Below are 16,419 nucleotides of genomic sequence, written 5' to 3'. Positions count from 1 at the left end.
CATGGGATGCCTAAGCCCAAGTGGGCTGTGAGGAGAGGAGGGTGTGCGGAAGGAGGGGTCCTGGCTGTGGAAGCCTTCAAGTTAGCAGTTTATTTAAGGAGACCAGCATTCTTGTGTGTTATGGGTCATTGAGTTGGCTCTGATGGCGACCCTACGAATGGGTGTTGTCCCCAATGTCCTGTCCTCATCAGCCCTGCTCAGCTCCTACCAGCTCATGTCTATGGCTTCTTTTATGACGCCAATCTCTCATATTTGATTTTCCTCTGTTCCTGTTGCCTTCTGTTTTCCCCAGCATTATTGTCTTTTCCAAAGAACCCCGCCTTCTCCTGATATGCCTGAAGTAGGACAGTTTCAGTTTTGTCATTTTTGCCTCCAATGATGTCCAGCAACCTTACAAATTGAATTTTTCAAGAATGTATCTCTCCATTTATTAAAATCTTTCATATCCCTCAAAATAGCATTATAATATCTTCTCTGTTTACTGTTAAATTTTCCCTTAAGTATTTCATATTTTATTGCTATTGTGAATGATATCTTTTGCACAGTATTCTCTGTTTCTTTTTGATATACAAAAAAAAAAATCTACCAAGTTTAATACTTATTTACAATAAATCACCTAGATAAACTCTATTAGCCTCTCAGTTCTAATAATGTTCCACTGATCCTGCTTTTTAATTTATTCATATTAAAATTGAGCGGTCATTAAATTTTGTCAATGTGAAAGCACTTAAGTAAAACTGCAGAAATGGGGGAAAAGACCGAAAAAATTTAAATAGTCAATAGTTAAATCATTTATTCATTTATCAAATATTTACTGAGCACATACTATAACCCTGGCCAAGTCACCGAATCTAGATAATTCAGTTTCCATAACTGTAAAATTATATAATCAATGAACCTATCTAAGGATTAAATGAGATAATGGATGTAAACTGCTTAGCATTGCACATAGTAAGTGCTCAATAAATGTCAACAGTGATGACACACACTGTAAGCACCCCTTCCCAATGCCTACAGAACCAGCATTAGATGAGAGAATGGTCAAGCTCCTCTGATTTTTAAGTCCAGCCAAGTCTGTGTTTCTTTTCCCTCCTCCCCTCTGTCATCTGTAGGATGGGCCTAATTAACTTAGAGAGAGAGAGAGAGAGAGAGAGAGAAATCCATGAGAAATTCTTTCAGAAATCCATGAGAATCTACTAACCGTTGCCATTTGTAATTTCTGAAGCCTTCTATGTGCAATAGATCCTCAATAAATACTGATGAATTTCAAACAAAACTGGAAAACTAAAACCCTCAAAAAGTCCTAGTACCGTAGAAAGGTATTAATGAGTCATGTTACTTAATAAAACAAGACAATCCCAGAATAAAATGTGAGATAATTAAACTAAACTCGTTTCGATAAAATCTCATTGAGTTAGTATGAAGTGCCATACGCAATATTGAAGTTTAGAAGTAGAACAAGCAAACTATAAACTTTATTTTTTTTAAAAAGAAATATAATAATTATATCCCCCTCCCCAAAAGTGTACACATTCAGCATTGTTTGCTGATCACTGCTCTTCAGCTTTGCAGAAACCATACATGTTTTCTTATTAAAGTATAAACGGAAAATCTGCTTGTATTGCTTATTAGCCAAAAGCCAATTTCTTTAACAAAATGTAAAATAAGTAAAATCCGACATTCTGACTCACCCACTTCAGCCAAAGTTCTGATACAGGACTCCACTGAGGATTTCTGTGCTGGGTTTGGCCAGGTGCAATTGTAAATTCTGAAGGCAGACTGTAGCAGCTGAATAAAAACTGGCTGATGTGTCTAAAAAGAGAAAGAAGGAAGGCAAACAGGCCACTAACTCCTGATGCAGTATCTATGCATTATCAAAAAGGCTCATCAAAATAAAACACAATACAGTCTTTGGAGTTTCAGTGCTATTTAATGCATAATCACTCAAAAAATATTTATTACATATCACTTCATGAAGGGTACGTGCCAGACACTATAGAAAATTGATTATTTGTATTTTAGCTATGTTCTTAATCAGAAAAATATGGTATTTCTTGAAGCTAATGACATGAATTTAAGTATTTTTTTAATAGTCTCTGGTTTATTTCCAAGTATAAATAGAGCAGGTGTTCTGGGTTTGTTTGCTTGATTGTATGTTTTGGTTTCATATGATGGGCATGTAAAGGAGACAGTTTTGACCTACAAAAATGATTTCATCTGGTTCTAATAGTTTAAACGTTTTTTCTTACAGAAAGCTTAATTGAAATGACATATTTATAAGAGCAATAAACAATCACTATAAAATATTTGGAAAACATAGAAATGAAAATCACCAATAATCCTATTATGTAGAGATATTCAGTATTAAAATTTTAAGGATACTTTACTGAGTGTTTCTATGTTTATATGCATATTTCTTTATACATACAAAAATTTGGATGGTACTACAATGCAATTCTGTGGTCTTTTTCACGTACAATTACTTCATGATCATTTTCCTAGTCATCAATATTTGTTTTAAATCATGGTTTTTAATAAGCCATCCAACAGATATGCTATAATTTATTTAGCTATGCCCCTATCTGTAGTTGATGTCAATTTTGAAGTATTATAACTACTCGAATGAAAATGTTGGTATATAAAACCCTGCTGATTCTCTCAAGATAAATTATTAAAGTGGAATTATTGAGTCAAAATGCCTATTCATTTAAAGAACCGTGTCATTTAGTTCAACACTTGGCAAACAGTCAATATACAATACAAAAGTTCTTATTACGTTGAAAGGGTGAGCAAGGATAATTCAACTTGAAGATGAGGCCTGTTTATTTAAAATAAAGTTTGGTAAAATCACAAAGGGGCATAACAGTAAATAATATGAGAGAAGAATCACCTTCAGAAGTACAGGAAATGACTTCCTGACCAGATTAAAGTTTTTCCCACTCCAACAAGGTAAATAAAGTTTGTGTGGCAGAATGCTTCTGCATTTGTTTGTTTAAATTACCTGGAGGCTGGTACTGTTGTCTGAAAACGGAGAATTAAAGAAGCCGCTCACAATGTTCATTATTGACTCAGTAACGCACTTCTCCAGGAAGGTGTCTGCGTGTTTCCTGTCTGTGGTTGTGTTGCAAACCTGAAGGGAAAAATAAAACAACTCAGTATGTTCCATCACATCTGTGAACTATAACTCAGTACTGGAACCTTCTAAAAATTATCCTGAAATGATTGTTTATAACATTTCTTCTGCTTTTTAAAGTTGCTTTGAATAGAAACACTTCTGCCTAAAATCCATTAACATTTTATCATTCTGCAGTAGCTTCTCTTTCAAGTTTGGTTGTCCTTTCATCCTTGGACCAGAATTCCTTCAAAGATCCCGTCCCTTCTTCATGATCTGCATCTCCCTACTCTTGGACATAGCCTTCTTCCTCGGTCCCCAAGCAAGGCTTTGCTGGAAAACACCTTTCCACTCAATGTGAGGAAGTCAAAGAGAAAACAGTAATTATAAGAAAGTGGTGAACGTGCTTAATGGAGGTTTATATTGCTACGCATTTTCACTTACAATACCAAGCCCAAATTGGAGGATGTGAATACAGAAAATATCTGGAAAGGAAAACAGAAAGCCAAAAGAGGATAAAATCCTTTCCAGTAATCTTGACTTTCTCATCCACAGGTTTATCTGGGAAGCATGGAAGTACGTGTTTGTGGACTGTCTTCTCAGAGTAAGCAAATCAAGGAGAGACAATACCAGAGCTGAGGATAAATCAGAAAAGAACACAGACTCCGATCTTTACATGTGGTTAAATGAAGCAGAAATTGGTAATTTTGCTAAACAAACAGTAAATTTCCAAGTATGTCTGGGTAGACAAATTGCAAAAGCTAAGACACATGATTAAAAACAAATGAAAAAAGATGGGTGATGAAAAGACAAGAAACATGGAGATAAAAAGAAGAAAGTGGGAAGAGAAGAGCATTTGGTATAAGACAACCTGGGGCAGAGTAAGAAGGTTTAAATATTCGCAAAGTTATGGTGGGTAAATATGGTGGCCATATGTTCTTAGACAATCTGAATTTTTATGTAAATATTCTCTTTTCGATAAGGTGATTAACCAAAAGAATAAGTAAACATAATGTAATGTGATATTGCTTTAAAACCTTTCACACAAATAAATTCAAAAAAGAGAAAAATGGCCTTCTCAAACTGTGTGTCCCTATTTTTTGCTTTTGAAAATAACAGTATTTGCTGAAAGGAGGTAGAAGAAAGAGCAGAGGGTTTGTTTTGCTTCCACATTACTTCCCAGCAACACAGTTCACTTTTTCCTTATCTATTAAATGACACCTACCTGACAGGATTGTATTAGAACTAATCTCACAGAGTTATTGTAGGGCACAGTGCAATTAAAGGAAATAAATTATGTCATATTATATAATGTTTTAGTTCTTGTTCCAGCATATAACATAGTGCCTGGAATATACAAGACATTTAATAAATGTTGTGAAATGACCGAATCAATTAAACAATTTTTTTTTTAATGGAAGAATAAGAAAGGACGCTTTTTCATTGTAGGTTAACTTTGGGTTAGGCTGTATTTGTGAAACATCTAACCAAAGACTAAAATTTAATGTGGCCCCAGAACTAATATAAAATTGATTTTTCCCTGATGGATATGAAGTGGGATTTATTTCATTTAGTATCTTTCCAGCACTGGCTTTACAGCAAAATTTTCTGATCTGTAGGATAAAAATATATTAAAGTGGAATAGGTAGCAGACCAATTCTACCATAACCAGCCCAAATAACCTTCTTTCTCATCCAGTGACACTTCACACAATTGTATTGGGCTCTCCAGAGCTATTATAGTATCACACTGCATTACCTGCAAACACACATTTGCTAAAGAACACACTGGATTTGTTTTAGTCAGTGGATTAATAAAAGTAATCTCTTTCTAAATAAAGGCTTCCCTCAAAATCCTGGGTAATGAAAAGTCTAGGTTTAAAAAATTTTTTTTTTTTTTTTTAAAGAAAGTAGCTAAAACGTCAGACAAATGAATTTAATTATTGTACAAATATGGATATTCTGTTGATGAGTTGGCAACGTTTTGGGTAATAAAATAAAGACACAACATTTGTAAATTATTATATATTTATTACATCATATTTATTTTTGTCTTCGTGTCAGCACAACCACTAATTATATAACTATAATCAAGATTTTTTTTCTTGATTTATGTTTTGTAATTAATTTTAAAGTGCACACAATTTTAATATATCTTCATCACAATATAAAGTGTGAATATAAAGTGTGATTATTTTCAAAGTGTATGTAATTTGAATATGTTATCATTATAAATATAAATTAAATAAAATATAAAAAAAATTTTTTAAAGAAAAAAAGGCTAGGTTTACAAAACTCTATGGAATCTATTTCTCATTCATTTGGACAAGAAATTCAAATAATTTCTGCTCATATAAATAACATTTTCACTTCTGGAACCTTGTATCCTACATTGTAATAGTGTGGCTAGGCAAGAGATGTAGAAAGCCATTTTTCTTACTAAAAATCTTTAAAAATTTTTCAAGAAAAAAGAACCTAATAAATAACAATATTTCTTTCTCTTGTCATTTATTTATGTTTACCACCTCTTGTCAATAAAGATGGAAAGAGCTCAAATAAAATTACATCATATTAAATTAACTTTTCATGTATAATACATATATTTTTAAAGTTTCAATCTGCATGCACATAGTATTCACATATCATTATTTTCTATAAAATATGCCCATGTACTCTCATTATCTAAATACTTATTTTAAAGGGCTATATTTACTCCATCATTCTAATCCACAATCATGCTTTCATCTACTTTGGGAATGAATGGCGGTACACATAATCAAAAGTACAATACAAATCATTTTCTTATTTTCTTAGTTATTTCCTTCTTGCTAATCTTTTGTGTGATTACTTGTTTTTTCCTATCATAAAGAATTGGGAAAAATTATTATTTTTACTTTCAGATTCAGATTTTGGGGTATATTTCACCAAACAAGGAATCAACAGATGAGAGTATACACACAGTTTTATACTACTTGCTAAGCTGATCCTCTAAAATAATAAATGCACTATGCTATCAACAACCTCTCTGTGGATACACACGACGTTCTCTCATTACCACCAAGTAACTAGCTCTTGCTCTCAGGCTCTGGTTGGATTCAGCTGGCAGGAGATCACAGTGGAAGAGCAAGAAGTACCTACTCTGCCTCTGCTTCCATCTCCATCTCCCTCTCCTCACTGAAGCTTTAGCAATGTCTGTGTCTCTGGGTACAGCTCCTATTAGAGCCTGTGTGCAGTGTCTCCAGGTTCTCTCTGGACTCCAGTAACAATGGCGTCCCCCTTGCCCCTTTAGGCCTCCACATCTCTTGGAGTGTGCCATCTCTTTCCTGCTGCTCTATCTGTAAATTATCATTATTTTTGCCAATGTGATGACACTTAAAACTTATTTTATTATACATTTCTGACATTGCTAACAAGGGCATTTTTCATGTAATCATTTCATGCCTATATTTTGTCATGTACAGATAAGTCACTCTAACCACTTTAAATAAAACTTGGATAATGACTGACACATTTTTTGCATCAGTTTAACATATTTTTCATAATAAGCTCTTTTCAGTTGAAGTTTCACATATTTTTTCACATTCTGATTCTTTATATAGCATATTCATTTCATTATATTGGATTATGTAAAATAATTCTTAGCATTCAGGCACTATTTTTTATTTAGATCACTTCCATTTATTTAATATAAAGAAGAAGAAAAAAATCTCCCTTCCACAAAAAAAGGATATTCTATACATTTTGTTCTAATTTTATTTTTTATTGAAGTCCTTCTTTCATCACTATACACGTCTTGACTCCGATCTAACTCTTGAACTTATCTGAAATTTGGTGCTGTAGATGACCTGATTTCTAGACTCTGATTAATGTTTTCCCATATTGATATTTAACTGTCCTCTAAACATTTACTGAATAGTGATTTCCTGCCTCACTCTTAGGTTACTGGAGGTGTGTCGTATAGTGTGTCACTAATCACTATTTAAATCTCTCCCCAGGTCCTTAGAATATTCCTTGTATCATTATTTTAAACATAGTTTAATCCAACTCTGTAAGAATGAAGCAATTCTCAATTTGTAATGTTTTACAACTTGAAAAACAAGTCCACCATCATTGTCTTTTAAAAAAAAAATCCATTTTTTGAAATATTTGTCATCTTCTACTTTCAGATGAATTTTACTATGTATTTGTCAAATTTTATATACTATCACTTAGAGACATAAATTATTAAATTAAAACTAAATATTGTATTAGAGGTTACATCAGTGAACCAAAAAAAACAAAGTTCCTATGGTATTAGAGCCGTTATTCTAATCAAGAGAGACACAATAGACAAATTAATAAATATATAAGTAAGTGGTAAAAATAGAGCAAATGACAGACTCTAGAGAAAAATAAAGAAGGGCAAGCAGTGCAGGAAATGCTGCAGGAGGAGTAGATATGGTTGAGGATTACTGTTTTAATTAAATTGCTTGGGGAAGGTCTCTGTATAAAGCAACATTTTAACAAAGAACTGAAGGAAGTGAGGAAACAGCCATGGAAGTTTCTGGAAGAAGAGCAAATAAAAACTGTCTCCACCAGTAGAATGTAAGAGAACCAGTCTGACTTGCTCACCACTGCACATGAGCACCTCTGCATACAGTAGGTATTTAAAATCATTTACTGGAAAACAAATACTACGTGAAATTTGGGACATAATTATGTCTGACATTGCTCCCTTTACATACAGGATGTCCCTTCTCTCTTCTGCTGTAGAAGTGACTACTACTCTTCCAAAGATGACAGATTGGATTAAATAAGTTATCACATACTAGAGCAGCACTCTGCACTGGCCTTTCTGCAATGATGAAAATCTTCTACATCTATGATCCAAGTTAGTAAACACTACACACATGTGCTTACTGAGCACTTGAAACGTGGCTGGTGCGATAAGGAACTGGATTTTTTTTTATGTTATATAATCTTACCTAATTAAAACTTAAATGTGGCAAGTTGCTACCCTACACGACAGGGCAGCTGTAGAGCCAGTAAAATACCTTTGATCATACAGACCAAAGAATACAAATCCTAAGGATCATTTTTATATTTCTCAAAACAGTAAAATGTTCCTATATGTATCTGAGGTGACGGTGCATATTCACTGTAATTTGCATTCCTTTATTCGCGATCCTTAACAGTTGGCTAAAATTTTTCCAAACATTTGCTTTTTATATACCGTGTTTCCCCCAAAATAAGACCTACCCCGAAAATAAGCCCCAGTTAAGACTGTCAGCCAGACAGATGCATTTAGTATAGTATGACAACGTTCCAGAAGAAGATGACATGACTGTATTTGAATAAATGTAGATTGTTGTACATGAAAAAATAAGACAGCCCCTGAAAATAAGCCCTAATGTGTCTTTTGGAGCAAAACTTAATATAAGACCCGGTCTTATTTTCAGGGAAACATGGTATATTTTTAATGTGAGTCATCTGTTCATACACTCAACTGAATTTCTTAGAATTCTAAATTCATTTTTTAAAAGATAATATTTTTCTTACTATCAATATATATTAATTGTAGGACCCCGAAACAATATAGAAAAATACATAATGGAAAACAAAAATTATCAATAAGCCTAAAATCCAGATAAAACCATCATTGACATCATGGAATCTTTTCCTTTAACCTGCTCTACCATATACTTGTATATTTTGCATAGTTAAAATCATTCTAGGTAATCAGTTTTGTATTCTCATTTTTATACTCTTCCTTCAATTACTAGCACTTCTCACATTATTAAAAATCCTCAAAAATAATCTCAGTGTCTCTATAACATCAATCTGACAGATACGTCAAAATTTATTGAACCATTTCTCTACTATTAAATATTTAAACTATTTTCTATTTGTATATTATTATAAAAGTATGTTGTACTTCTTTGACCATAAATCCTTGATATTATTTCTAACTGTTTCCCAAGGACAGATCCTTGGAAGGTAAATTATCTGACACATTAAAAAGGTATGAAGGTCTTTTTTTAATGTACTACCAAATGCTTTTCAGAAAGAGAGCATAAATCTACACTTTTATCAACAAGGTATGTGAACCAACATTTAATATTATCTTTTTACTTTTTATCTTTTTACTATTACAACTTTGATCGTTGGAAATTGGATTTTATTTTCCATTGTATTTTTTTTAAATTCTTAACACTTGATTAAATTTTCAGGGGATTACCTATATTTCCTCCTCTATAAATCACTAATGCCTGGGTTTTGCATATTTTAGTATTATAAATTGTTAGTGTTTTTCGTGTGTGTGTATGTGTTTGCATGTGTGTGTGTATGTGTTCTTTATGTAAAGGTTATTAGCCTTTTTTAATATATAGTAATTTTTCCTGTTTTGATGTTTTTTATTTCTATGTACTTAAGTTTTACATTTTCAAATAATGAGAAGTCTATTATTTTCCTCAGCTAATTTCATCCACTGCTTTTATACTTAAAAACAACTTTCTCATCCAAAGACAGATAAACATTCACCTACATTCTATCCATTTTTACCATTTACCTCTAAAATCCATTGCAATTTATGTTATTATATGATGTTAGATTAGGAGCTGAGTTCATTTCACCCCAAATAGCCAGTATCCTCAAAAGTCATTTTGATTTAGTTCAAATCAACAATTTTGTTGAAAGCCTATTCCATGCCAAGAATGTCCTATTACGTGTGATCCATCAGTGAACAAAATATATAAAAATTGCTACCCTAATGGAGTTTATATTATTAATTTAATAATCCAAGGGTAAGCAAACTATAACCAATAGGTCAAATCTAACCATATCCATTCATTTACATCTTATCTGTGGCTCTTTTCTCTTTAATAATTGCTGTAACCGTTGTGATAGTGGCCTGAAAAGCTCAAATATTAACAATCTTGCTCTTTATGGAAAAAGTTTGCTCATCCCTAGAAATAACAAATTGCTTTCCTACTAATGGCTGATAATTTCTTTATTATATATTAATATCTTACATACGTAAAAATCTATTTCAGGTGATTTATTTCATTTTATTAATGCACCCACTTAACTTTATGCTAGGACCACATTTACTTTGTTTTCAAATTTACTTCTTAAATATTTTTAACTTCAGTTGGCATTTATTTATTATAAAACTTACTGAGTATCTGCTATGAGTGAGACAATGATCTATGTCCAGTATGCAGCAGTGAACCAAACAGAGAGAAATATCTCTGCCCTTATTTGTTTCAGTAGAAACAATAAAAATGTTAAGTGGTGGGGGGGAACGAAGCAAGTTAAGGAGGGACAGAGGGAAGAGGTTGCTACTTGACATAGGGTGGTCAGTGAAGGTCTCTGAAGACTTTTAAGCAGGGTCCTGAAAGAAGAGAGCAAAGAAGTCATGAGGATACCTGGACAAGCACATCCCAGGCAGATACAAAGGTGCTAAGAGAGGCGTGTGTTTGGCATATTTGAGGAGCAGCAAGGAGGCCACTAGCGGGAAAACACCAGGACATGGGAAAGGGGACAGCGAACAGGGGAGAGGTCAAATAATCTGAGCAAAGGAGTGATGTGAACCATTTATTATTATTATATTATTATTATTATATTATTATTATTATTTATATCATTATAGCTGTTATATAGAGAGTAGATGGAGGGAGGTGGCAAGAGTGAAAGCAGGAAAACAGGTTATAAAGTTATTGCAATAATCTAGATGAGAGTTAATGGTACTGTGGAGCAGGGTGGGAGGAATGAAGTGTTCAGAAGTAGTCATATTTTGGTTATTTTAAAGTTAAAGCTTGCAGAATTTGCTAAAGGGTTAGATTTAGAATGTAAGAAAATAAAATTTACAGATGACACCAAGTTCTTTTTTGCCTGAATGATTAGATTGAATAATGGAGTTGCCATTTACTGAGATGCAAAAGACTTGAGAAGAAATTAATTTGTAATGGGACATGGAAGTGAATGAAGAATTTGAGGTTAGACAGCCAAGTGGTGATGTCACGTAGGCAGCTGGCTATGTGAGAGTGGACATCGGAGGAAGGGTGCAAGCTTCAATCAGCCTGGGATTAAAGTTAGGAGAGTGGATGGGATCAGCAAGTAAGTTATTGTAGACTGAGAAAGGATCAAGTCTGAGGTTTGAGCCTGGCACATTCCAGTATTAGAATCTGGACAGATTCAGAGAAAACAGTGAACTGAGAAGGAGCGGACAGTGAGGTGGGAGGCCAAGAGAGCAGGACTGATTTCCTGGGGGCCACGTGAAGAAGTGTTCCAAGAAGGAACTGATCAATTATGACAAATGTTGCCAATGAATTAAAAAGTAGAAAGTATGATGTAGGACAGGGACCAACAAATCATCAATCAAGAATAGCCAAACAAGTGTTCATTCCAGGTGGGCATCACCATTATAATTAAGCATGAAAGTTGAGGAGAAAAATAGAATTACGCCTGAGGGAAAGGTGCTATACAAAGAATAAGCTTTATGGATACTTTATACTTTTCACTTGCCTGCATTGCTAGCTAATAAGGTCATATAATAGGAACCCTTTAAAGAGAGACTTTTCAATGGCTTGTTCCACTTAAGAAAGTCCAGAAAATTATAGAATCAAATCATCAGGCAAAGAAAACCTATTCAATTCTTATCAAATTAAAAAACTTGAATGTGTGTTTCAACGTACATATACAATTTTTTCTTTACTCCTACTTCCTGTGATTTGGTAAGCTAAACAAAGGGAGAGAATGGCTCAAGGGATCTATTTGGAAATGAAATACTCTGATTTGTCTCGTTAAGCAGTAATTGCTGGGACAATGACATGACACTGTCTTAGGTGTGTCTCTAAGTAATTTCTAGGTCTAATTTCATTATACCGATATATCACTCACTAAGAGTACTGCTGGCCATTATAGAATCTGGACAGCAAAATTAGGAACATCTTCAAAAGCAAAAATATAGTCTGAGGCTAACTCGGACTGCAGTCCACCTCCCTCCATGTGCTCTCTAATAATGGCGCAAATCCCCTGACTCTGAAACGACAAGCAGTTATAAAGGAAAAGAAAAGCATTTCTGCCCTATAAACACCAATTTTAGCTGCACTGGAACATAGATCAAAGTGGGCTGCCGTTAAATGCTCAGAAAGACAGTGAAACAACTTTTCATGGGTCTCCTAGCTTGCTGCCTGCCTAAATATGATGTATTACAGGACACAGATGCAGTCTTTGTCAGGAAATCAGAGGGGAATAAGTATGTGAAACAATGTAGAACCAGTTTATTAAAAAGCAGTCTTTCAGAAAGATTGTGTTAGTATGGGTCTTAACAAGAGAAAAGAAAAAAAAAGGAAAATGAAAGATACTACTAATTAAGATTCTAATTAAGATGACGCTTTAGAAAGCTTTACCCAAGAGCAAACAAAAAACCTGGTAGTGCTGACTCCAGAGAAACAAGAAAAGAAAGGTTGATGGTGTATGAATGCCACTACATATCACTATTTTATTTGCCTTTTAAATAAGGTTATTCTCCAAATTTCTATTAAAATAACCATCTGCCTTGTGTTGGTCAGACTCTGGCCTAAAGTACTGGGTTCCATTCCAAATGACATGCCAAAAGACCTGACAAATTAAGGAGAACCTAAAAGTATACTGAAAACGAAGAGCCCAAAAACCATATCCGAAAAGGGACCACTAAAAGACATGGAGAAAACAATGAGAGACACAGAGCTGTCAGAACACATCTGAGAAGCTGCTATGGGCAAAGTACTGGATTAGGCTGCAGCAGATTCCCACCCTGTTGCCAGCTTGGTAAGTCACCTTATGCTACCAAATAATCTCTCTGCAACTCAGGAGCAAAATTTGAGGTCAACCTAGTTGATCTAAGGTTCCTTTAAGTTGGATAATTTTATCATTTCAAAGTAGATTACTAGCAAGGAGAGTACGTTGCTTATAGTAAACACCTACATCTTTGCTGTACCGAATCATTCTATGTAGCTGCACAAGGAAAAAACAGGTAAACATTATACTACATAAAAATGTGGCTCAATATAACAGCTCTCAATAACTGAAACTGTGAAATAATGAAACCAGTTGTCTTAAAAATAGTGAAATCATTGTTAATGGAAATACAGAGGCATGTGCTGAAAACTGGGAACTCTATGACTGCCAGGATCCCTAAGATCCTATGATTCTTTGGGTCCAGTTTACCAAACACCTTTCCTCCAGATTACCTTTACCATTTCTCACCAATGTTGCTCCAGGATTTCATATCTTTGTTGTGACATTTGAATTTAGTCCAACTGTATGTCAAGTCACTATTGTGCTTGTCTAGCTTCATGGACATGGTTTCTGGCTCTTATCTATATTAGATGGTCTCCCTTTGCTTATCTTCAACATTATTATTTGGTACACATCTTGGGGAAGCCTTTTGAAATGGTTTTAAAGTCTCCATATAACCCTGTAATAACATCAGTGATGCTACCATGACATGGATGAAATGATGTTACCAACTCTTTCACTAAGTGCCAAGCATGTGCTAATAGCTTTATACTATTATCTCAATGAATCCTCCCTATGAGACATATGTTACTATAGCATTCATTTTACAAATAAGGAAACTCAGAGTCAGAAGAGTAAGTTCCTTGCCCAAGGTAACTGAGCTAGGAAAAGGCAGTCTGGACTGGAACTCTGCCTGGTCTGGCTAATGCCTCTAACTGGCCTCCTCTAACTACCATCCTCTACCGCAGTGGTTCTCAGTGTGGTACCTGGACCAGCTGCTTCAGCATCACCTGGGAACTTGTTAAAATGCAGTCTTGTATCTCCTGAATCAGAAACTCTGGGGGTGGGGCACAGCAATCCAACTTATAACAAACCCTCCAGGTAATTCTGATGCTCACTCAAGTGTGAGAACTACTGCTCTACTGAACTGAAAATTTGCCAAGAAGGCCACATTCTACTTATTTAATCACATTTTTCATATTTGAATTGGAAAGTGTGTGGTAGCTCCTTAATCTTTCTTCAAGGGGAGAAAGACACCTTAGATACGGAAAGGTCAGGATTCCTGTTCCTTTGCTGAAACAGGCAGGCTGATTCCTTGTCATTCTTGGTGAGGGGATAACAGAACTGCTGCTTTAAAATATAAAGAAGAGGGAAACAAGAAGAAAAGAAAAAACTGTTTTGTGTTGTTGTTTTTTTCAGTATAGCTAAGCTGTTGTGGTTAGACATGATGAGTGAATAGACTAAGAGGATCCCGAAGTCCCCCAGAGTCTTTATATAATAATAACAACATTATCTACTTAATCAAAATAGTTAAAATAAACCTCCTCCCTACAGGCACACTTTTTTAGAAAAAGAATATATACATCTTAGCTGTATGAACACATCAACTGAAAGAGTCTTTCAAAGGTAGCATTATCAGCGGCAGTTATCATCAGCTGTCTTTGGTTTAAAAAAATAAAAATCCGTTAAGCTTCACAGCTCATTCTGCCTAGAATGTGACCTTGGTCTTTTTCAAGCTTATCTTTCGTCCATAGCACTGTGAGACTGCAAATCAGTCTATAATCTCTTTACTATCTTCCTGCACGTGCAATTTTAAAGCTCAGTCATCGGCATAGAAACCATCCCTTACTGCAAGGTCTCTGGAGATACCTGTAGCCCATCAGGTACAAGGGCTCTCACAAGGTCATGGAGGGAAATTTGAGTGGTATTATGTAAATCCTGTACGAAACAGGGTCATTTCTCCCCGAAACAGGTGCAGGTTTACCTGAGAAAGGTAGTGAGTGTCCTTTAGTTCTACAGAAATGAAGAGGAACTGCCTGACTTGATTCATGCTTGAACACAGAGGAGCTCGCTCGTGCTACACCACACCGAAGGTAAAATAAGCATATTTTACCTGCAAACCTTAATGAAATCAAAGAGTTCCTGGACTGGAATAATACATGATTTACTGTATTATCCCAGATTGCTCTTGGATGTCTCGATCTGCAGTTGATGTTTTGTTATATCCACTTTGTCTTCTCTCTTTCCAGAAAAGGTTGTAGGGAGGCAGTGAGCTAATGGGTAACAGTCAGCATTCAGTCTTGTAAGACAGTGAAAATATGGACCTTACTAATTGCTCTTCTTCAACTACATCTAAATGAGACCTGTGTAAATCTACCAGCACTGAGGAATGTAGGAAACCACAGGACCGGCACAGGCCACTGTAAGTCATAATAGTATCTAGATAATTCCTTAGACCTACCGTCTATTAGGGAAACTCTTATTTGAACATTATGTCCCATCATTTTAAAGGGAAAACCAGAGAAAATCCAAAAAAACAAAAAGAAACTAAAATAATAAACCCCAGACATTATGATAATTTAGCATGCAAAATAAAGGATAAGACATAGTTACGAAAATTAAGTGCTATCTATCAAAAAGATTCCTTCCTTTCTTCACCCATTCATTCATTTACTTAATATTAACAGAGCAAAGCATATGCTAGACAGTATCTAGAAAAGGCCAACCAGCTCTATATATCCTCCGCAATACCTTACCCCCCCAAAAAAAGCTAGACAAGAGGAAATGGATTCAAAGTAAAAAAGCAGAATGTATTTTGACTGGCATGAATAAAAACACTAGATGATTCAAATACTGAAACACACTTCCAAAGAAGACTCTGAAAAGGCAATAGTAAGTAACACTCAGTCCTGAGTAGTCTGGTCAAGTACTTATCTGTCCAAAAGCGGCAGTCAAGGCCTCTTGAGATCTTTTCCAGCTATGGTTTGTAATTGCATTCACGATAAGAGCTTGAATACAAATTGACCTCTGCCAAATGTCTTCTTTAACCAACGTAAAAAGGCCACTAAAATTCCATTTAATAGCAGATCAACATAGTAGTAAAAGTGAACACTTTGTTGCTACATATACTGTACTGGGCATTCTGTGTGTATTAAATCATTAAATCTCACTCACAATCTTGTGAAACTCATTCACAATGTTTTGAATATAATGGATTACATCCAAAGTTACTGGGTTTAATTCTAAGTTTTTATCGAGATTCTTAATACTGTTCAGTAAAACTATATATTGATAACTTTACTAAACATAAAGTAGTATTTAATGATCAAAGTATAACTTACCCTTGCCATATCCACCAAGAAGTTCTCAAATAATTTCCAAATGTGGTTACTTGTGTAAATTTCTTTCATTTCCACTTCAGTGTCAACGTAACAATGGTTAACAAAATTCACATAAGCAATTTTAACCTGTGCAAGTTTCAAATACAAAGGAAAGTGAGTTTTCTTTATTGTTGATTTTCAAACATCAATTATGAAAGGTTAAATA

General features: G+C 34.5%; 1 protein-coding gene across 1 annotated transcript in view; it reads right to left on the bottom strand.

The window, feature by feature from the left end:
* ITPR2 (inositol 1,4,5-trisphosphate receptor type 2) overlaps positions 1–16,419 on the bottom strand; it is a 431,615-nt gene that overhangs the window by 214,482 nt on the left and 200,714 nt on the right. Inside the window, exons 32-34 of the mRNA XM_019737570.2 lie at positions 16,215–16,340; positions 3,002–3,130; positions 1,692–1,812 (exon numbers count right to left, since the gene is read on the bottom strand). Of these exons, the coding sequence (XP_019593129.2) occupies positions 1,692–1,812; positions 3,002–3,130; positions 16,215–16,340 (376 nt within the window). The remainder of the gene's footprint in view (positions 1–1,691; positions 1,813–3,001; positions 3,131–16,214; positions 16,341–16,419) is intronic.

This window comes from Rhinolophus sinicus, linkage group LG02, assembly GCF_036562045.2.
Source record: "Rhinolophus sinicus isolate RSC01 linkage group LG02, ASM3656204v1, whole genome shotgun sequence".
Lineage (NCBI taxonomy): Eukaryota > Metazoa > Chordata > Mammalia > Chiroptera > Rhinolophidae > Rhinolophus > Rhinolophus sinicus.
The sequence above is the reverse complement of the archived record's forward strand: the minus strand, read 5'-3'. Positions and strand labels throughout refer to the sequence as shown.